This window comes from Lottia gigantea, assembly GCF_000327385.1.
Source record: "Lottia gigantea unplaced genomic scaffold LOTGIsca_9, whole genome shotgun sequence".
NCBI lineage: Eukaryota > Metazoa > Mollusca > Gastropoda > Lottiidae > Lottia > Lottia gigantea.
Genome location: NW_008710950.1, coordinates 2,564,712 through 2,588,010, shown reverse-complemented (window position 1 = coordinate 2,588,010; position 23,299 = coordinate 2,564,712). Strand labels below are relative to the sequence as shown.

General features: G+C 31.7%; 2 protein-coding genes across 2 annotated transcripts; one reads left to right on the top strand and one right to left on the bottom strand.

Moving 5' to 3' along the window:
• Nucleotides 1-146: 146 nt before the first annotated feature.
• Nucleotides 147-13,931, bottom strand: LOTGIDRAFT_229792 (hypothetical protein). Its single transcript, XM_009068312.1, has 18 exons — nt 13,350-13,931; nt 8,888-9,060; nt 8,282-8,369; nt 7,823-7,917; nt 7,502-7,611; nt 6,192-6,335; nt 5,739-5,875; nt 5,524-5,577; nt 4,412-4,459; nt 4,220-4,301; nt 3,920-3,996; nt 3,670-3,732; nt 3,391-3,473; nt 3,084-3,220; nt 2,897-2,982; nt 2,292-2,438; nt 1,745-1,915; nt 147-1,478 (listed from the first exon to the last, which is right to left on the bottom strand). Exons 1-18 carry the CDS (start codon nt 13,509-13,511, stop codon nt 1,386-1,388), a joined length of 1,950 nt encoding a protein of 649 aa, XP_009066560.1. The 5' UTR covers nt 13,512-13,931; the 3' UTR covers nt 147-1,385.
• A 1,032-nt stretch (nt 13,932-14,963) lies between these two features.
• On the top strand, nt 14,964-22,428 carry LOTGIDRAFT_229791 (hypothetical protein). Its single transcript, XM_009068311.1, has 4 exons — nt 14,964-15,152; nt 17,794-17,845; nt 18,595-18,742; nt 20,334-22,428. The coding sequence occupies exons 2-4, from the start codon at nt 17,829-17,831 to the stop codon at nt 20,469-20,471; spliced, it is 303 nt and encodes a 100-aa protein (XP_009066559.1). The 5' UTR covers nt 14,964-15,152; nt 17,794-17,828; the 3' UTR covers nt 20,472-22,428.
• Nucleotides 22,429-23,299: the final 871 nt, after the last annotated feature.

The window sequence follows — 23,299 nt, the reverse complement described above, 5'->3', positions numbered from 1 at the left end:
GTTTATTAATGTGCAATAAAGGCTTTAACTCTGCAATTAAAACCATGAAAATTGTTAGATGAAAAATCACAATTCTCCCATTAAATAAAGGACTAATGAGTTAGGAAAACTGCATCCCGTAAAGGAATCTTTACAAGTCAAGTAAAAAAGTTTCAAAATCAATGATTTTATTTACATATTTTACAATAAATTACATTCAATACTATGTTTTGTCAAAGCTTGTTCAAATAATCTTAAACATTAAACTGTCTGAACATTCAGTTAAAAATAAGTAATCAACAATACTGGCACTGTACACTGACTGGTTTGTTTAAACTAGGAAAGTTGAATGTCAAGTACAACAAAACTTTAACTTATCTGAGAGCTCATCCATCTGCATAATGCTGCAGGCACATGAAAAAGTTTTTGTTGCCGACCCGAATTTCGAGTAAAATCTCAAGTGTGTCTGCACTTCCACAACAAGATTATCCCGTTACCAGCGGGAATTTAAAATATCAGTTTGATAATTGTTGCTGATCATTCTATCGTCTGCAGAGTGTCATCTAATCAGATTCATTTACAATTAAATTGCATGATCATCTTGTTTTTTATTTCCTTGTGTACCCCTGGCCTGTCGGTGAAACTCTTGACAAGACTCTAGTATGCAACAAAAATTGAAAAAAAACGCTGACCAAAACCATTTGTGTGTCTGCAGCTTTAATATACCCAGTTTCAACAATAGCAGATGAAAACTCTAACAAGCTGATTTTAACACTTTGTTGGCATGTCAAGGGCAAAACTAAAAAACTTTTAAGAACATCTTTGAATTTTGTTAAAATCTAACTTCAATGGTTCAACATTCAACATGAAATGGACAAACCAACGGATGGACAGTTCAAATGACAATATACATCCACAAGTAAATCCCTATCCCTGTATTTCAATTTAACATCAAGTTATCTCTACTGTATTGCATTTCAGAAAATGTGAAATCTTTTTTGTTCTTGCAATTGAAAATTTTTAGAGATAAAATTGTTTTGGTGCTGAATAACCTTTTTCTCACAATAACAGAAAAGGTATAGTAATTAAAAATTTCATTTAAGTTTTGCCAAAATCTGTCTAGAATTTTGCTTGAAATTTATTAAAACAAGGCAATAACTTCATTTTCACATTTTAATTTCTTTTTTTCATTCTTTTACAGGAATCAACCTGAGAGATAATAATAACTACAATCTATATCTAGTTTAAAATGACATTAACAAAACAAACATTCTGGCATAGAACAATATTTCAAATTAGTTTTAGTAATCCATGGGTACTCTTGAAATGTTAGCTGGAAGCTCTATATCATCATAATGTCTTGCTCTATATATCAATATATCAAATTGTAGGTAATATAAGGCACTTTATGATTTATATCTGATAAATTTAATCAGGTTTGTTCTTGCTGTAGCCACTATAGGATATTTATCTCCCAATATTTTCTTCTGTTTACTAATCTAGAATAGGAAATATATTGTCTTATATAGTACATATCTATATATTGTGATTTGATCAAAGCTTCTAAGTTACATATAACTTTAAACAGTAATTCATTGAAATTAAAAAATATGATAAAATATATTTTTAACATAAAAAAAATTCAGTAATATTTAAGTCGTAACCAATCTGTTAATCTAATGTTCATATCAAAGATAATTTAACCATTCTGACATCTTTTCTGAAATAGTTGATCAATGCAAACATTACTAATACCAATACAAACCTTAGCTTTTAATGGTGGAAGAATAGTACGTAATTCTTGTATTAAATTTATTTCTTTTACAATAGAATCTATATGATCTTCACCAAATACATCAAATATAGAGTCTAATGCTTCTGCTGTTACTAGTAAATCTGGGTCTCGACAATTCTTTATTAGAAACACTCCTATATCCTACAATATATTATACTTATTGTTTGGGCTGTAGTTTTCAAAATTTGTCCCATTTGCACTTTTTTCTGGATTCATGTCTTCTAGAAGCTTTTATTCTAGAAAGCATGTTATACAGAACTTGAATATTCTTTATAAATAAAATCTTTCCTCTTTAATCAGGCAATGAATGAAATATACAATGACCAGCAGCTAGACAGGACTAAGTTGTTATCCTTGTGTGGTTATTTTACATGTAAATTTACATTGCAAAGTCATTCTAAGACTATCAGTACTACTTTGAAGCTCATATTCAAATTCACTAAAGAATTAACAGTAAAATTTGATTCAAAAGACTCCAAGGACAGTGATAATAAAACTTTCAATTTAGGATATTTACCTTTAACATAGGATGAGGTTGTAAATTAGTAGCCAGAATACAACCTATTGTTGATACTATTCTGATGATATTAATCTTTATTGTATTATCACTTGTTATACTTATATTATATAAATACTCTAAATCATTTTTCGTAATATCTTCGAACTATATAACAATGATCATAAGTAATAAAAAAAACAATATTTTAGAATATTTGAGTTCTGATCATTATAAATTGACAGGAATACAATATGAGGTATAATGAGATAACATGATATGCAGCAATAATATCTGTTTTGTTGTTTAGGGCACAGGGACATTGAACAATGTCTGCCAATGACTTGATGGACTCATTTATGGTTCTGCTTTGTATAGACACCAAAAGTTCTACCAAATCGGCCTTTTGTCATGGTGAAAATGCTCAGAAACTAGCAACTTAAAATGGGTCAGAGCAACTTGAAAATGAATATCAACATTAAATACCCTAAACCCCACTCCGATATCCCATCTGAATATCACATCGGAGGAACTGGGTAGGGCCAGATTTGATGGACTGAGAAATTAAATACAATATATATATATAAGAAGATAATATTACTTGTCTTTTTATAAATCAGTCTTACATTTGAGGATTTGAGTTGAGAAAGTTTCTGTATGACAGCTCTCATAGCACTAGTTACAGCTTCTAAGAAACTCTTATCTTCACTTGCTGAAATATATTGAAAAAATAATCATCAAAAATATCTGTCATAAATTCATTACATTCCATACACATTTACTTCTTCAATACAAAATAAAAGCATAACACACCTTGTTTAGATGTAGACAGTTTAGCTAAACCTTCCCACACTGTTTCTAATTTCTGTAAACCACCTAAATCTTTATCATCAATGGCATTAATCATATTGTGAGCTGACAATAAACTATGTTCCTGTACTTGCATATAACTATAACATATAGAAATAAAATCATTACAACTCTTTTACACCATAAAATATATTTTCAAGTTAAAAAAAAAAAATGGAAACTGAGAAACACCTTAACATGTTCAAAGCAGTTTCAGGATTTTGCACACTATTTCTTTAATATTAACCATAAAAATAGAGAGCAATCATACCTTCTCAATACTTTTTGTCCTTGACTATTTCTCTGTAACACAGTTTTCTGTTCTTCTGTAAGGCATTCAGCTTTATCTAGTAGCTACAATACATAGAAAAAATATATTATTATCATTATTATTCCACACATAAATAATGTATGCGATTATTTCTAATACATACCTGTACAAAGAGGTAATTTAGAAGAATTTGACCTTTTCACAAAAGAGTTTTCAAGTAATTGAAGTGTCATACAAAACCTTAGTTTAAGTAAAAATCAATGTTCTGTTAATATTTACCTTGCTAAATATACTGTGTGTTAGGAACTCTGAATGAACTTCACTTGATAAACATAATGGTGACTGAAATATAACATAAGAATAATCATAGATATAGATTTGAGGATATCAGTAAATATGTATTGATACATCAAGCTGAAATAGTTGAGTTGCCTAAAGAAGGGGTTTTCTAGGAAGAAAACTACAGTTTGCATAAGCAGTAACATCAGAAAAATATGTTATCAGATGAAATGAGTTAAAGTTAATTTACAAAACTTGTTCCCATATCAGTATCAGTTGTTAAATCTTCTGTTGAACTTGATTCATGTAATTCTTCAAATCCATCATCTAAAAACACATAAACAACTCTCAAAAAACATGAACATCCATCAACTCTTTTACTGTAGGTCTAGAGCATAAGAAATATGATCAAATCTCACTGTATAATTAGATATACAATGAAAAGAAATATACTATATTTCATTACATCCAAAATTAAATTAAATGAATAATTAAATCATTTTAACAGTAATCCAATGAATTTCAATTTCAAAAATTTAAATCGACCTACCATCTGAACAACATAAATTAGCTATTATCTCTGAACTTAACCGTTGAGCATTCAACAGATTTTCAATATCAGTCAATTCTTTCTGAAATAGAAAGAAATACTGTGCTCGAAACATGTGGTTTCACCAATTGATTGATCAAATAAAAAAATTCTTCAAATTGAGAAAAAATTAATAGTCAGTCTATAACTTACTGAGTTATCATCTGAAGGGTTTGTAAGACTAGATATAGATTCTTCTGGCTGAAAAACAAGACAAATTGATACCAAGATGGCACATTTCACAGATACAGTCAAGTAACCTAATTTTGTGCTAACCTATTTTTCCTGCATCTCCAGAAATGATTAATAATTTACATGTGCGACCTCGCATTTGCTTGTTTTGATAAACATGTGTTATCTCTACAATATCAGCTAGTAGAATGAATCCAGTAGTTTCAAGCAAGGTAAAATGTATTAATGTATACTTTGACAAATACAAAATGGCGGATTTCAGTTATTACCAAACGTCACAATATTTTATCGGCCAAATTTCCTTATAATCCCAAGCGGTGTCGTCTGCTAGAATGTACTCCAACGAATGAAGTCACATGATCAACTAGCGGATTCCGTGTCAGCAGAAAATTTCTATGGAACACAAAGTGAGCCATATTCTTATGTTGTTTCAGTGACTTCTAGCAATAAATCACACTACGTATCTTATTTTGTCAGTCACTATTTTTTTTTAAAATCGTGGTTCTTTGAAGGAATTGTCTCTAGTTATAATGAATTGATATTAAAGATAAATACTAAGAGAAGTTAATTATACCACCCGGTATCCATACAACGTGTTTTTCTTGACTTATTTATAGATCAAACATTGTACACGAAAATAGGTGACGCATTCTGCCACCATTGCCGAGTTGGTTGCTCATGAAATATGTGTCAAAGTGAAGGATTCATAAAGAAAATCGAAACAAACCAATTTTAATTATTTTGTAGAATATCTGAGGAAACATCAAAGACATAAAAAAAATTTTGTTTTTTAACTTTGACGAAATTCGGTGTTAAATCCTTATATGCACGAAAATAGGTTACACCACTGTATCTATTCATTGAGAATTTTAAAAGGAACCATACAAAGCATTCTATTGTTACAATAGTTCAATAATGACAAACAAAACAGAACCCATTGAATCCAACCATTTTTGTCAAAACTAACCCAAAATTTGAACATAACAGACCCTCACAAAATAATAAGCAATAACTCCTTAGACATTTGATAAATAAATTGCAAGGAGCATTCTAAATTTAGTCTTTAAACTTACAAGATGTTCAGCACCTTCCATTACTTCAGTATTTACAGTCAATCCATTTCCATTCTATAATCAAAATAATAATACATGTATATATCAAAATAATCTTGTTCACTACACAACACTTCATTTCTAATTTACCAGTTTGTTACAATTTTGACAAAACCTTAAAAAATAGTCATTGGTTAATAACGTATCTATTTAAATTCTTTTAACTCAACAATTACCTCTGTTGAATGAATATAGGTATTAATATTGTCTCTGATATTCATATCTAATACTTCAGCAGCAGACTTAATAATAGCTGATACCAAACTACTATTTACAGATACCAGTTCTTCTCCATATATATTTACAATAATACCTAAACATAAACATAAATTTACATTAGATATATATTTACACTAATACCAACACATAAACATATATTTATACATTTACCTTAGAAATATGTACAATAATATCTAAACATACACAGATATTTACACATTTACCTTAAAGATATATTTACAATAATACTGAAAAGAAACCCATATATTTACATATTTGCCCTAAAGATATATTTTCAATATTACCTAAAACTCAACCTTTTTTAGGTAGCGACCTCAGACTATTTAATAATCAGATTCAAATTCAACACTTAATTTAGATCAGACCAAAGTTTTAAGAATTATACTTGCCAGTACTCAATGTGCGTAATAAAAAAGCATCTGTTGTATCACAAGCAATTGTTGTTAGTTGTTGTAATTTTCCCATAACTTCCCCTTGTTTACAAAATATACCCATTTGTTTATTATCTTCTGCTACTGTATGTAGACATTGTGCTGAAATGTTATTGATAACTATTTGTTAGCATCTATCTTCATCATTGATTTAAGATAGCTTGCCAGGCAAGTTAATATACGCCCACTAGCAGCTTTGATTTTGAATAAAAATATTTAGCAGTACAGTAACAATCACCAGCATGAAATATTCAACCTTCAGTCATACACTTCTTTTGAACTCTTTAGAGCGATACTGAATAATATTGAGTATGAGTTATTTCCCTTGTTCTTGAAAACGTGTTCAATTCTTTAGCTCATGAAAACTCTAGAAGGAAAATATTCAATCTTCAGCGCGGGACTGAACAATAAAACCAAGTTTTGTCAAAATCCAGCAAGAATCATGCCTTTTAGTGTTTAAGAGCTATATTTGAAAGCGTTTTCAAGAACAAGGGCAATAAATACAAAATATTTTTCAAATCTTCTGATTTTCAATAGGATTCATCCTTGGGTGTGTACGAACATTCACACCAAGTTTCATCAAAATCCATCAAGAATTGTGCCTTCTAAAATGATTACGAGCTAAAAATTTAACGAGTTTTCAAAAACAAGGGCAATAACTCATACTAAATATTTTTCGATTTGTCTGGTTTTCAATAGAGTTCATCCTTGGGTGATTAGGAACACTCATGCCAATTTTAGTTAAAATCCATCAAGAACTGTCCGTGTTTTTACGAGCTACAAATTGAACGCGTTTTAAAGAACAAGGGCAATAACTTATACTTAATATTTTTTGATTCTTCTGATTTTCAATAGGGTTCATCGTTGGGTAATTACGAACACTCATACCAAGTTTTGTCAAAATCCGTCAAGAATTGTGTCTTGTAGAGTGTTTACGAGCAATTGTGGACGGACAGACGGATGGACCGATGGACATGGGTGACACCAATATATGCCCCCCATTTCATGTGGGCGTATAAAAATCTCAAACATGAGTTTCAAGTGACTATGTCATTCATCATCAAAATAACAAGTGATAAAAGATATATCCTTATCTAGTCAAACATTATTTTACAGCTTTTTGTTGACATTGAGAAGTCATTTTAGATTTTTCCATAGACAATGTGGTAACTTTGAATTTATGAAATTTAGTACCGGTACTGGCATCTAATGTAAGTTGCATCTTTAAGTTAAGCAGTGAAATCTTTTTAACCAAAAATCAAACTCACCTACTGCAACAGCTAAGGGGAAAGTATAGGTTTCATAATTCAGACATGGTAAAAGGTGTTGAATTAAATTTTCTTTATTAAATATCTTCACAGCAATATCAGAACTCTCACTGAAATATATTCAATAAAGATAGACTTTTCTTTTTTGTAAGAAATCTAATATAATGATTGAAGCACTGATATTCATTTAATTCTTAAAATATCTTAACTCATCTTTGTCTCTTTATCATTATTCTTAGAATCACATTACTTATCTTTGTATCTCTTTATGATAAAGCTAAACCTAAGAAGAATTCTGTTCTAAAATATAGACAGACTCACCATAAATTCCATAGTAAATGAACAGCTTCAATATAAATATCTACAGCTGAATCAGTAGATTTAGTTTCTTCTTCTGGATTCCAACTAATACCATACTAAAATATACACAATAGACCTCTAAATATTTAATATATTTCTTAAAACACTAAAACTAATCAATAATTTGTATTCCATTAAATTCAATATCAATTTCATTAAACTCTTTATTTAGGTTCTGTTCTTTTCTGAGTACTTGCTATATCTTATACATTAAGTTTGTTATTCTATAACTCAATTTTCTCCTCTGTCTGTACTTTCTTAATTTCAATTACATATTAATTTTACCATCACTTTGACAAATCCTTCTTGAAGCGGGTTAGTATTCAAGTCTCTAATTAGGGATATCATGATAGCAAGCTATCAACAATCATACAGTAGCTCAATTCTAGAATGAAGGCCAAGTAGCTAATATTAACAGACCTTGTGAAAAAGAGCAACTAATGGTGTCATTACATCTTTTTGAATCATTTCTTCACAAACTGCATGGCCTCCATCCACACTGATATTTCTACAAAAAAATTCAAAACCTTCCATTTCTATGGTAAATGAATATACACTGACAGTATCCGACCATCTCACGCAACAGGATTGGCTGATTTTAATCAGGTGATAAAAATAAAATTTGATTTAAATCAAAAAAATCACCAACACTGCATGTGAATCAATAGTTTACTAATAGACTAAAAATGGTGATATTGGGGGCCATTTAATATGACAAGGCCTAGATATGCAGATGTTTAAACTAAAACCTTGCAAATTTTTTTTATGAAAACTGGTTGGAAACTAAAGGACCTACATCATTTTCAATACTGAGGGATAATTTCCATATAATAATTTAATATTCTATGCACATAAATTAGAGAAAAAATTTTTCTTGTTTGAATTCCAACATCTCTTTTTGATTATATCCATTATTTCATTCAAAGTTTCATAATTGACATTTTTTGAATACAGTCATGCAACACAATGGTTGCCTACATAAACGTTTGCATAGTAGGTAATTAAAAATCAATAAAAGCACTTTACCTTAAGACACCAAGGGATCTACATCTGACATCAGGACTAGGATCAACTATTAATGGTCCTAGTATTCGAATAATATTATGTTTTAATAATGTGGATATTGCTTCAGATTGTGAAACCAGACCAACCAATATACTACATCCAATTTCTCTTTCTTCTACTTGACCTGACTGAAGCTATAATTAAATTCAGAATCATAATCTAAGTAATGAATAATTACAGTACATTTTTAACAACCATGCACAAGATAACCACACTTTTCTGTTATTACATGATTTTAACACTGATCTACACTCTAATTAATAATCTGGAGTTTATATTTGAAATAATACAAATATGAATGGCAAAATTAGATTCTGTAAACATTGTAGACAGAGAGTAGTAAGATAGCTTGCCAGGCAAGGTAATATACACCCACTGGCAGTTTTGATTTTAAATAAAAATATTTGGCAGTACAGTAACAATCACCAGTAGGAATTATTCAACCTTCAGTCATACACTTCTGTTAACTTTTTAGGGCGATACTGAATAATATTACAAAGTTTTGTCAAAATCCAGCAAGAATTGTACCTATTAGTGTTAAAGAGCTAAACTTTGAAAGGGTTTTCAAGAAAGAGGTCAATAACTCCTATTTTTATTTTCGATAGGCAGGCGTCGGTAATTGTAATCTGTAATTTTAATCAGTTGTTATCAATGACCAATACAAATTTTTCATTTATCAGATGTAATCTGTAATCAAATATACAGTATACTCTACGTAACCTGACATACACTGGGACCGAAAAATGTCGGATTAGCGAGAGTGTCAGAGTACTCAGAGTTACGACAATTTTTAACATGTGCCATGTGTTACTATTTAAAGCTCAGTGACCCACATTCTACAGACGGTAACTTTCTAAAAATAAGACAATAATAAAAGATATTTGTACTTGTTATTATTATTTAATTGTTCATATTTTGAGCTACCGTACATACGAGTTTTATTGGAATTAATATTGTTGGCAAACTTTTTTTAAAATTTCTTCTTTACGTTTTAAAATGCTGCTTACTGTTGTTCGACGTAAACCAAATTTCATAGGTAAATAAATATTTCTGCAAAGAGAAACATCAATACGGGCATGCTTCGCCGGACGAAAATTGTTAGCTTGAGAATTTTGAAAAAAACGCGTATCAGAGAATGGTCAAGTTGCATATTTTTGTTCTATATGGTGTAATTAATGATACAAGTACCAATGCCATTTGGTCTAAAGGCAATGAACTTGATCTTGAAGCGAGGTCATTGGTGGTGATTAATCAGCAGAATTTAGTTTCGCAATCTTTTGTTTTCATTTGATTTGATCCAGATTATCAATAAAAAAAAAGCGATTATCTAATTGATGATAAGTGATTAAGATGAGTAGATGTCTGATTATACAGATTTTTCTGAGTATCGGGACCACTGATTAGTGTCGTAATTCGGAATATACAGAGTGTCGGAGTACTCAAGAGTTTTTTAAACTAGCCTAAGAAGGAATCAATCGAGACCAGAAAATGATGTTGGATTACGCATAATGTCGGAATACTCAGACGTCGGATATCACAGAGTACACTGTAATTTTTTCAATTTCTTTTTCTTGTTAGGTGCTGTTATTTGTAATTGATTACATCTACAAAGAGGCTGTAATTATGCATTTTACACTATTTAATGAAGTCAATGACTACTTGTCACAATCCAGCATAAAGACGGATAAAGACCTTAAGCAGGTTAAGAAAATGCAAGAAGTAAAATGTTTTTCTCTTTCTGTCAGTGTATCAACAACTGTCTGTGTTACAAATTCCAAATGCAGCAGCGCCATTATTGGATTTTTGAAATTCCATTAAGAAGAGGCTGTCATCCATACTGTGTGCATAAGTACAGAGTATCTAGAATGTATTAAAAATATACTTAAAATTACAACTCCTGTTGGCATTTTTGTTGAATAGAGTGCAGTTGCCTATGCTCTGGCCTCAATGTTACAATTACCGGTACGTTTAGTGTTTGGAATTGTTTGTTACTCATACTGTATCAAAAAAGTTTGTTATGTGCAGAGTGTGAATGGCATGCAGTCGTTTCCCCCTGTTTCAGTTCCCTCCAATGGTTTCCACTTCTTTTAAATCCTAGTGGTTTCCACACCTATTCTAAGTTATTACAGTGGTGTAACCTATTTTCGTGCATATAAGAATTCAACATCGAATTTCGTCAAAGTTAAAAAAAAAAAGAATTTTTTTTTTTATATTTTAGGGCCATTCCATGTCAAATCAACCAATGAGGTAAACTGTACCCCCTTTGATTTTGCTGAAATTTGGTTTATATATATTTATTTGGGCTGAAAAAGCTGATATTCAAAATTTTAGCTTCATCGGACAAATGTTTCCCGAGATATGGCCCACCCAATTTGGGGGATTTTGGCCAAAATGGGCGTGACCACCATTATACAAATGACCATAGCTCAGTAACCGATTTTAACAGATTTTAAGCCTCATCTGTGTATATTTGACTTGATTTTCCAGGCTTATTAACGTTATTATACCTCCAATTTTTTGATATTGTGTAGAAAACATGAGCTAAATTTTTCAAGATGAGTCATCTCAAGGTCACCAGGGCCACAAGGTCAAATTCGAGGTCAAAGTGCATATCCAAGGTCATCAGTCGTTAAAACACTCCTATGTCCAAAAAAAGGACAGATTTGGAATCCCTGTCCAATTCCCTTTCTAAAAATACTTATTTCAGCAATTTTGACTTATCGGTTACTGAGCTATGGTCATTTAAATAATGGTGGTCACGCCCATTTTGGCCAAAATTCCCCTAATTGGGTGGGCCATATCTCAGGAACTGTTTGTCCAATGAAGCTAAAATTTTGAATATCAGCTTTTTCAGCCCAAATAAACATATAAACCAAATTTCAGCAAAATCAAAGGGGATACGGCTTACTTTTTTTTGGGTGATTTGACATGGAATGACCCCTTAGATGTTTCCTCAGATATTCTATAAAATATTTAAAATTGGTTTGTTTCGATTTTCTTTATGAATCCCCCACTTTGACCCATATTTCATGAGTAACCAACTCGACAGCGGCGGCAAAATATGTCACCTATTTTCGTGAACAATGTTCGATTTATAAATAAGTCGAGAAAAACATGTTGTATGGATACCCGGTGGTATAATTAATTTCTCTTAGTATTTATCTTTAATATCAATTCATTATAACTAGTGACAATTCCTTGAAAGAACCACGATTTCAAAAAAATAGCGACAGACAAAATAAGATACGTAGCGTGATTTATTGCTAAAAGTCATTGAAACAACATAAGAATATGACCCGCTTTGTGTTCCATAGAATTTATCTGCTGACACGGAATCCGCTAGTTGATCACGCGACTTCATTCGTTGGAGTACATTCTACCAGACGACACTTGGAATTCCGATTACAGCTAGGGATTATAAGGAAATGCTGCCGATAAAAAATTGTGACGTTTGGTAATAACTGAAATCCGCCATTTTGTATTTGTCAAAGTATACATTAATACATTTTACCTTGCTTGAAACTGCTGGATTCAGTCTACTAGCTGATATTGTACAGATAACCCATGTTTACCAAAACAAGCAAATGTCACGCAAGGGTCAGTACTTTCAAGCAAGGTAAAATGTATTAATGTATACTTTGACAAATACAAAATGGCAGATTTCAGTTATACCAAACATCACAATTTTTTATCGGCCGAATTTCCTTATAATCCTACGCTGTAATCGAAATTCCGAGTGTCGTCTGCTAGAATGTAGTCCAACGAATGAAGTCACATGATCAACTAGCGGACCCGTGTCAGCAGAAAATTTCTATGGAACACAAAGTGGACCATATTCTTATGTTGTTTCAGTGACTTTTAGCAATAAATCACGCTACGTATCTTATTTTGTCAGTCACTATTTTTTTTTAAGATCATGGTTCTTTGAAGGAATTGTCACTAGTTATAATGAATTGATATTAAAGATAAATACTAAGAGAAGTTAATTATACCACCCGGTATCCATACGTGTTTTTCTCGACATATTTATGTATCAAACATTGTACACGAAAATAGGTGACGCATTCTGCCGCCGTTGTAGATTTGGTTGCTCATGAAATATGGGTCGAAGTGAAGGATTCATAAAGAAAATCGAAACAAACCAATTTTAATTATTTTGTAGAATATCTGAGGAAGCATCTAAGACATGAAAAACTTTTTTTCGTTTTTTTAACTTTGACGAAATTCGGTGTTGAATCCTTATATCCACGAAAATAGGTTACACCACTGTAATTTAATCAAAATCCTTGAACAATTATAATTATTGTAATCGCATCCAAGCCTCTGCACAAGAGAGTATAGTCTTCTAAAAGCTTTTGAAACAAAGTGGCTGTACAAACCATTTTTCTTGAGGAGTATCTACACCCCAACTAACCAAACATACCTTCTCCAAAACTTCAGCAACTACGGTTGAAGTATCCGAGTTAATGGAATCAATGCTGTCTCCACCACCATTTCTTAACTCTTCTTCAAACTCTCTGACACTTGGCAATCCAGTAGGTCGTTGCTTTGGAACCTTAAATTTTTTCTTTCGATCTTTCCCCATTACTGTCTTTCAATCTGTTAATTTTACTTAACTGTCAGGATGTTTTTAATTCAGTATTCACGTGTTTATGCAGGCAGACATCTTGAAAACTAAATTTACCAACTTCAGATTTTTCAAACAAAAAGCGAAATCTTTTAAAATTGAAATTTATGTTCCAAAAAGGTTTAAATTGGGAAAAAAGCATGGTAATTTATGATGGCTATTGAGGAAATATATACATAATATGTAATATCTTCATTTCATATAACATTCGTTACTTAGCTGATTTTGAACGGAGCCAAGAAGGTGTGCTCGAGTCACAGTTCTTCACAGACAAAGACAGGCCACGTTTTCTCGAAACGATCTGAGCGCTAGGATGTCCTAGAATCAATGTTGGAAGATAAGCATATCCTAGCGTTAAGATCGTTTCGAGAATACATGGCCAGGATTTCAATCAAATACTATCCGCAACAATGGACGAGTAAAGATGTAATAATACCCAATTGACAATTGTAAAAAAAAGCCCGATTGTTTCGCAAATGCGGATGCTATTTTCAATGATTTTTTTGTTCTCGCTGCACTACTTGTATGTGAATTGAGCACAGCCGTTCATTAAGTGGATCATTCAGGAAGTAAAATCAAGTGTACAGACATTTCTTTCAGATAGAAGGTTTGTCATAATGATAGACGTAGGGCCTAGTTCTCCCCTGTTTCTTAAAAAATTACCTTCAGTTGTGTTAACAAATTTCATTACATTTGACAATTAGGCTTTCTATATTCGTAACATTACTGTACAAAATCAAAAAAGACAAAGCGGTGTACAGTAGGGTAGTGGATATTTACTACACATTCAGTTATTTGCCAGGGCGTGGTAAACATATTTGTATTTTAGGCAATTTAAAAACGCATTTTATTCTAGATTTAATGATTTTCTATTGAATCACACAAAAAATTAAAAATGCCGTTGTCTAATTGGGGATTCAGCGTGTTTTGTAACGGGGTTATTCCTTGTCAAATCACCCAAAAAAAGTAAAAAGTAAAAAGTCAACCGTACCCCCTTTGATTTTGCTGAAATTTTGTTTCTATGTTTATTTGGGCTGAAAAAGTTGATATTCGAAATTTTAGCTTCATCGGACAAACAGTTTCCACAGATATGCCCCACCCAATTTGGGGGATTTTGGCCAAATTGGGTGTGACCACCATTATTCAAATGATCATAGCTCAGTAACCAATAGGTCAAAATTGTTGAAATAAGTATTTTCAGAAAGGGAATTGGACAGGGATTCCAAATCTGTCCCTTTTTTGGACATAGGAGTGTTTTAACGACTGATGACCTTGGATATGCACTTTGACCTCGAATTTGACCTTGTGGCCCTGGTGACCTTGAGATGACTCATCATGTCTTCTACACAATATAAAAAAATTGGAGGTATAATAACGTTAATAAGCCTGGAAAATCAAGTCAAATATCCACAGATGAGGCTTAAAATCAGTGTCTTTGCGCTTAAAGCATTATTATTTTCATGGATAGGTTTTGGGGATACATAATAACCTGCTGCAGACCTACCTAAAGATAGCTAACTGTGATTCAAATAGTCATCCTCTTTGAACTGTAATTGTGTGTTTTCTAATCGAAGTGATAATTCAACTGTCAGCCATATTGTACGTATTGTAAACACCAGGTGAAAATGCCCAGCCTATGAAATATTGCATGCCTTTGAGATGTGCATTTAGAATCATGAACAGTGGAGAATACATGGATAAGCGAAGATTTACACTATGAATAATTTAAATGAAATTTCAAAATCAATGCTAATAAATTTCAAGAAAATATTTTTTATACACGGATCCGTGGTAAATAAGCAGTGACGGTGCCAGTAGGTGTTTTATTCTAAAAAAATTTCAATATATGAATTATGTCCCTCATCAAAGGTGTCAGAATGCACCAAACCAATAATATTATTGTAAAATTGTACTCGTTGGAAAACCCTCTATTAAAGACATGCACCTATAGTGCTTCTGTAGCATTTCTGTGTTCTGAATCAGAACCCCGAAGTTAGGGCTAGTTGAAGTTAGGGCTACTGATAATTTTGAGTAGAAATACCGCATATCCACCAACTTGTCTTCAACAAAGACTTTTTATCTTACGGTTATATTTCAATTGCATTTTTCAATCAATTCAAAGCCAAAGATAGAAATAATATTTGTTTCTTACTGTTATTTGTATCTTTTCGTGACATTGAGTCTAAATTTTCAAGGTCGTACGAGTATGAATCTCGATTGAGAAAGACAAAACTAACCGATAAATATAGGAAGCTCAGGGTTGCGATTTATACACTTACGAATATTTATAAGCCTGTCAGAACCCCTCTAAATTAAAAGTGTTTTAAATCTTTTTGAAAATGACGAAGCTTTCCGATTCTAGTTGATTGTCGATCGGTAGGGTCCAGATCTACCAAGCTAGTGTAAGCCATATCCCGGTTCTCAAAAGCGTGAACATTAGTGTCGTTTTTTATTCGGAGGTTATGAAACAAATTCTTAAATCGTCCAAATGAAAAAAAAATGCTTTACTGACGAAAATTACATTCTATTTTTCTTGAAATTGTATCTCAATTAGCGATGCCATGTCGGTTATATTGTCCCCTGTATAAGTTGGTCAGAAAAACAAATGCAAGAACGGAAAGTTTACGGGCTGTCATAAAATTTTAAAAGGATTTTATGAAACGAAGATACAGATCACATTAGATTCGGACATCCAGTCTAAAAGACCTATGCAATGGCGTCTAAGTTGTTTATTGATTTCGTTTTCTGTAAATATAAGGATACCGTAAAATTTTGATTTATAAAAGCGAAAGTAAAATTTTTTTTGACGCGCTTTCAACGAAAAGTAACCGGCGAAAACGTCACAAAATGAGGATTTTAAACGGCGGTTTTCTCCCGCTGCCGGCTACTTTTGAACCCACTACACCGGTATTGGTATTCATACTGCAAATAATTGTCGCTTATCGATGTATTCTCATTTGTTAATGATACAATATTTTATAGGTAGGACTTTTTTACTATGTGTGTGTTTGAATCAATACCGCCAACTTGTTAATCCCGACTACTCATTTGACTACTATTTGGACTCACTCCACTAATTCATTTGCCATCTCTTCCCATGTTAAAACACGAAATTCAACCTTCTATAACTTTTTTCCAGAAATCTCGTTGAAAGCTTTCCAATATGTCGAATGAAAGCCTGACCAATTCTCAATGTCTCCTAAAAAATTCATTATATGATGACCATGAAAATTTTGAGCTACTAAAATTGAAAGTAGACTACTACCGGTTATACTCATCCGCTAGAGTTTGGCACTTCACAAAACGACTATTTTTAGAATTAGCCTTCCGCCTTTAAGTCTCTCATCATCTCACCAAATCTGAAAGATAATGCAATTTCAGTCATCAAATTCCAAATCTAGACCAAATTTTACCCAAAAATAGGCAGGCAAAAACCCCAAAAGGGAGAGAGAAAGAAGATTTCTAAAAATAGCCTGGACTATTCCTATACAATCATTTGCATAAAATGTTTTAGTGGAGTGAGTCCATTTACATTGTTTACGATCAAAATATGCTGTTTATTTTCGTAATTTAATGATGTCAAAATCGCTTCCATTTGATAAAATTATGTCTCCGTTATTCATCCAAATGTGTTGAAATAATCATGATGTCCATCTTATTTGTAAAATATATTTTATTTCATTATTTATGAAGATAAGTGGCAAATAATGAAAACCTGTGGCAAATAATTATTTACCACTCTGTGCCAAATATCCTCAGCCGTACAGTAGTAGGGCCATGTATGTAGTGTAGTCTCTGAAATCTCTGACCCATCTGATGATTTTGTTGGGTTTTATGGTTGTAGATGCCTATGTATCAGGAAAGTGGGCGTATCTTGCTAGGCAACCACTTGTTCAGTGTTGATTTTGGTCTTGAATATTTGTAATAATTCCATCAAAAATGCCTCAAACTAGAAATTTCTATTTCTATATATACCTATGTATTTTCTAAGGATGGGTCGTCATTTTAACTTACAAACACCGATAATTCTGGACACACATGAATTTGGAGGCTCCAATTTCGACAGTGAGCTGTAAACACTTTAACTGATTAGCTAAGCTTAAAAATGGCGAACCTGTTCCTTTAACTTACTCATATATTTATTCAATTCATAGGAAATAATTTGAAAAATGCACAATTTTCTTCTATAATCCCATTGCACTTCAACTAGGTCTATTCTTATTTTAACCCTTTTTTTTAGAATTAGTTTTAATCTCTACCATTGAAGAAGACAATATGAGTTACTATTATGTGTAAGTTTATTTTCAGATCTTTTGAGTCATAGGTATATGGCGCTGTATTTGGTTCAAAATAAGATCCAGATCTGATTGTGTAAATTCTTAAAATCGCTTGTTCATTTCTTAGGTAGAAATGACTAATCTTATCAAATTAAAGTATTTTTATGTGTTTTATCTCCCATCTTATTTACTTTTTTCAATTTGAGTCTTCTAGAATCTAACTTTAACCGTAGACTTTGTAGAACGCAAAACGCGAATTTAACCTTTGGAACTTCACTACTGGATCTTGTTCGCTGAATCGTAATCTTTCGACTTTCTTCACTGGATCGTGTTCGCTGAATCGTGTTCGCTGAATCGTGATCTTTAGTTCATAATATCCTTCATTGTGAAAAAAGTTATTGATATACAAGTAGGCCTATTAGCTACTGTACATGCCCATGCTACCTATATGGCGCTTTTGTCAATTGTTTTAAAGACTTTGCATATAATAGAGATGCAAATAATGGCAGGGCTCATTGTTAGCAGAATATGTTGACTTATATGATTAGTGTAAAAGCTAGCTTATAAAATAACTATTAAATGTCTTTTTTCAAAAAAAGATTTCTGAAAATCATAATATGAAGTAGACAATACCAATGATAAAGACCTCTGTCACTTATTTGTTCTTATTTTATCCTACTTTTGTAAAGGTTATTCTACAAATCAGATAGTTGTTCTCAATTAGTATTAAAACTGAAAGAAACCAAATCAAATTTCTTTTTCAGGATTATTGCTGTTTTGATTGTGTTCAAGATTATATTTTGGTCTTTTTTCTGTTATGTAAGAAACAGAAGATATTCAGCTGCTCAAGCTTGTCAGCAACGAGCTATTATTGTTGAAAGAGTTCCAACAAGAAGAGTTATTGATAATAGGGTAAGGAATTCATTCAGTTGAAAAATTCTTTACCTTAAGTTATATTTACCAGTTGACAATCACCAGGTCCATATTAATACTATAATCTGCATAACTATCGAGTCATGTAGACTGCACTGTTGTAATTTATTGGTTCTTCAAGAGGTGTGCACCTTGTGTTCTTTACATGTTACAGCACTGATATCTCATACTCTTGTAAACGATGGAGTTTGATAAGGGAATGGTATCACAATGCATTATATACATTACCACGGGAATGCAACACTAGATACTTTTGGTTTTGATAAACATAAATATAAATGTGTCTGAATGAGAATAATCCAACCTCATCAGCCTCATGACCAAATTGCTTGGCTTACTTCCGGGCATGTCAACATCAAAATTTGACAATTTATCTTAGATCTTGGGCCACATCTGCCAGTTTTTATACGCCCACATGAATATGTGGTCGTATATTGTCGTCGCCCCTGTCCGTCGGTCCGTCTGTCAACATTTCTTGTGAGCACTATAGAGACTACAGTTTTTATCTGATTTTGATAAAACTTGGTGTGATGCTTTAGATTGATAAGATCTTGGTCAAGTTCAAATTTGACATATTTTCGATGAACGGTTTTTGAGATATTGCCCTTGACTTAGAACGCCTTGAAATTTGTTAAAAATTGTTCGTGAGCAGGATTGAAGCTACAGTTTTCATCTGATTCTGATGAAACTTGGTATGATCATTGGAATTCATAAGATCTCGGACAAGTTCTAACTTGACGCATTTTCGATGAACGGTTTTTGAGTCATTGCCCTTGACTTTGTAAAAACACGTCAAAATTTGTTAAAAATAGTTTGTGAGCAGGATTGAAGCTACAGTTTTCAACCGACTCTGATGAAACTTGGTGTGATCATTGGAATTGATAAGATCTCGGACAAGTTCTAACTTGACGCATTTTCAATGAATGGTTTTTGAGTTATTGCCCTTGACTTTGTTAAAAAGTGTTGAAATTTGTTAAAAATAGTTCGTGAGCAGGATTGAAGCTACAGTTTTCAACCGATTCTGATGAAACTTGGTGTGATCATTGGATCTGATAAGATCTCGGACAAGTTCTAACAAGAGATATTTTTGATGAACATTTTTTGAGTTATTGCCCTTGACTTTGTGAACACGCGTCAAAAGTTGTTTTTTGCCCTTGATAAGAGCTGTGTGATTTAATTGTTTGTTGTATTTGGGTTATTGATATTGATTTTAAAAAATTTTGTGGAATTATTCAGCATGAATAATTTCTTCAATATGAGAAAATTTGTACTTTGTACTAAAGACTGTTTTATTATTTCTGACAGCTGCCAGTGGGCGTATGTTACCTTGCAACGCAAGCTATCTTTTAATATTTTTAAGCAGAAACAATAAACAACATACTTTATAACTTTACAAAGAGTTTATTTCAGGAAAATATATATTACAATATTTGAACCTAATGTGATAAAAAATTGTTTATATTGCAATACACAATCTCATATTGCCCAGAGAATGAAGAACTGAGATATTGACCTTGTCTTGTATGTCACATTGTCTTATTAATCATTATTCTCATTATTGCTCTTTTAGGACAGAGCAACTATAGTTGATAATGAAGTAGTACCAGAGCCTAGTTTTGCCACTGCTCCACCATCTTATGCAGATGCACTTTCAGACAAAACATCAAAACCACCTTCTTATGACCTGGTGGTTCCTCGATCAAACTAAAAATCGTCAAGTCACACAACAACAGCCAACATTCCACCCTTAATTACTTACTGTATGTTTAAAAAGTCTTTATTTTATAGTAAAACGAATGCTATGTGGACAGATTGTTTTAAGGTTATTTAAGGGACAGATCCATTAGAAAATGTAGCATAAGATACCAAAGATCTCTTAAAAAAGGTTGTTGTAATGGCCAGCTATTTGGCAACTTAAAGAATATAGAATATTAATGAGTGTGACAAGTTTTTCAAGTGAACAAATTACTTATATGTCCAAAGCTTTACATAATATCACTTGACTGTAGTCAGTTGGATGAAATACTAAAATTAAAATGTAGATATTTTGATCATTGTTACAAAGATCCAATTGTGTGAAAAAAATATTAAGTAATTAAATCAACCACCAAATCAAAACTAATCATTTCCAGGGGCCATGGCCATCGAAATATTTAAGCATCTGTTCTATTTAAGTTATATGAAAAATTTCTTGATTCACTTTAGTTTTTTTTTTAGATTATAGATTTTAGATATTATAGTTATTTTTATAATTGTTTTTGCTATGAAGAGAATGTTGAAATACCACAGCATTTGAGGAGTATCATAATATTATATTTTTTATTTCTGTTAAATTCTGTGATACATCTGGTTGTAATGTTAAAAAGGGTATTTTATACTTTAAGTATTTGATTATTCATAACAGTCACTGCTATCATACAATCAAGTAAAATTTGATCCACATTTTCAGCTTTTTTCAGTGGTAACCTCTTCATTTGAAGTCTAACTTGGTTTAAAAACTTATTTCGTTTGGATTCAAGGCATAAATCCGAGCACATGTTATCAATACTATTTTAAGCATGCTGAAAGGACAAATTTTGTGTAAACAAAATGTATCATTTGTTAGTTGATATTTTAGATTGATCTTATATCGCAGATATACTGATATACTCTTCTGCCTTATTTGTACCAGTAAGGACAATTTAACATAAGACAAAATGACTTTTATTTTTTTTTACTTCTGATGAAAAGGGTCAAAACCATATTATTTGACATCAGTTTTGAGTGCCTTTTTTTCTTGCCTTATAGTAACTTCTGGCCTTTTCAACAATTCAACAATACAATACCTTTTTATATTGCCGTCGCCCCTGTCCGTAAGTCAGTCAACATTTCTTGTGAACACAATAGAGACTACAGTTTTCAACTGATTTTAATGAAATTTGGTGTGATCATGTATATTGATGAGATGTTGGTCAAGTTCGAATTTGACTATTTTTCGATGAATGTTTTTTGAATTATTGCCCTTGACTTAGGAAAAACACGTCAAAATTTGTTGTGAACACAATAAAGACTACCGTTTTCAATTGATTTTAATGAAACATGGTGTGATCATGTATATTGATGCGATAATTTGATGAGGTTGGATTAATGATATTGATTTTTAAAATTTCTCAGCATAAATAACTGGCAGTAAATATATATATCATTGAATTCAAAGTAATAAACTTTCTTCAATAATGAGAAAATTCATACTTTAGTCACTAAAAACTGTTTTATCATTTCTGACAGCTGCCAGTGGGCATATGTTACCTTGCCTGGTAAGCTATCTTTAAACTTGGCTGTCAGTCAAATTTATATTAAGTATTCGGGTTACCTGAAATGAACTGATCATTAGCTAGTTAAGCTATATACTTTATCCTGTATGCCTTACTAATGAAATGGAAATTATTGTACATCTAGGAACATTTCTGGTACTAGTGCTGTATCATGAATTGTTATATATATTGTTCATTACCACTTATGTGTTCCAATTAGGGATGGGTAGGCTACTGATTAATATGTTAAAAGAGAAATCTCTACAATACTAAATATAAACATCTAATTTCATGGGTTATTTTTTTTATCACAGAAGTACAATAATATATTCATTGCTTTGATCGGTTAATATATAGTTTATAGTTAAAACTAAGAGAATATTTTTTGTTTGGAAGATTACTACTTGTAGTAGATGACTGAACTTGCAAAAGGTCGACATGAGAAAATATAACTTTGACAAAGATGATTATGAAATTAAATGATTATGAAATTAGATGATTAATAATTGAAATTATAATTTCAAAGCACCCTTAATTGATTATTTTACCCAGGTGTAGTTCCAATACCATCACTATACTAAGTGATATATTGTCTGATCATTGCTCACCCAATACTTTTTACATATATATATATTTTATTACAAAACTTTGTTGTATCAATCCTAACAGTTCTTGTCTGCTTATAGGTTTATGAAAGAAGCTTTTATATAAAAAATGTGTCAAATCCATCTTCTGATTAAATCCATTAAAGGGACAGATGTGCCATTTTTTTAAACCAATCGTACCACAGTCTCAGAAAAAGGAATTTTTTAGCTAAGCTTTTAAGTGTTTATATAGTGTTCACAGCTCACCGTCTAAATTTGAATCAATGTGCGCCCGAAATTATCCGCATTTGAAAGTTAAAAAGACAAATTGTGTCTATGATATATACAAAAGACATATGAAAATGGTAAATGAAACTCCTAGTTTAAAGTATTTTTGAAGGAATTACACAATTTTTGTACATTTTTAGTATTTTTGAAGAGTATATACATATATTCAAGACCCAAACCACTCCCTGAAAATAGTGCATCTGTCCTTTTAAACCATGATTTTATATTATGTATTTGGAAATTGTAACAGTTCTGAAGCAATGTATGATGCTCATTGAACAAGGATTATTTCTGTTAATTGTAAAATCTATAATGACTTCAGTGGAGTTATGTTCAATGGGAGAAAGGGCAGTCCATGCTTTTTTAAAGAT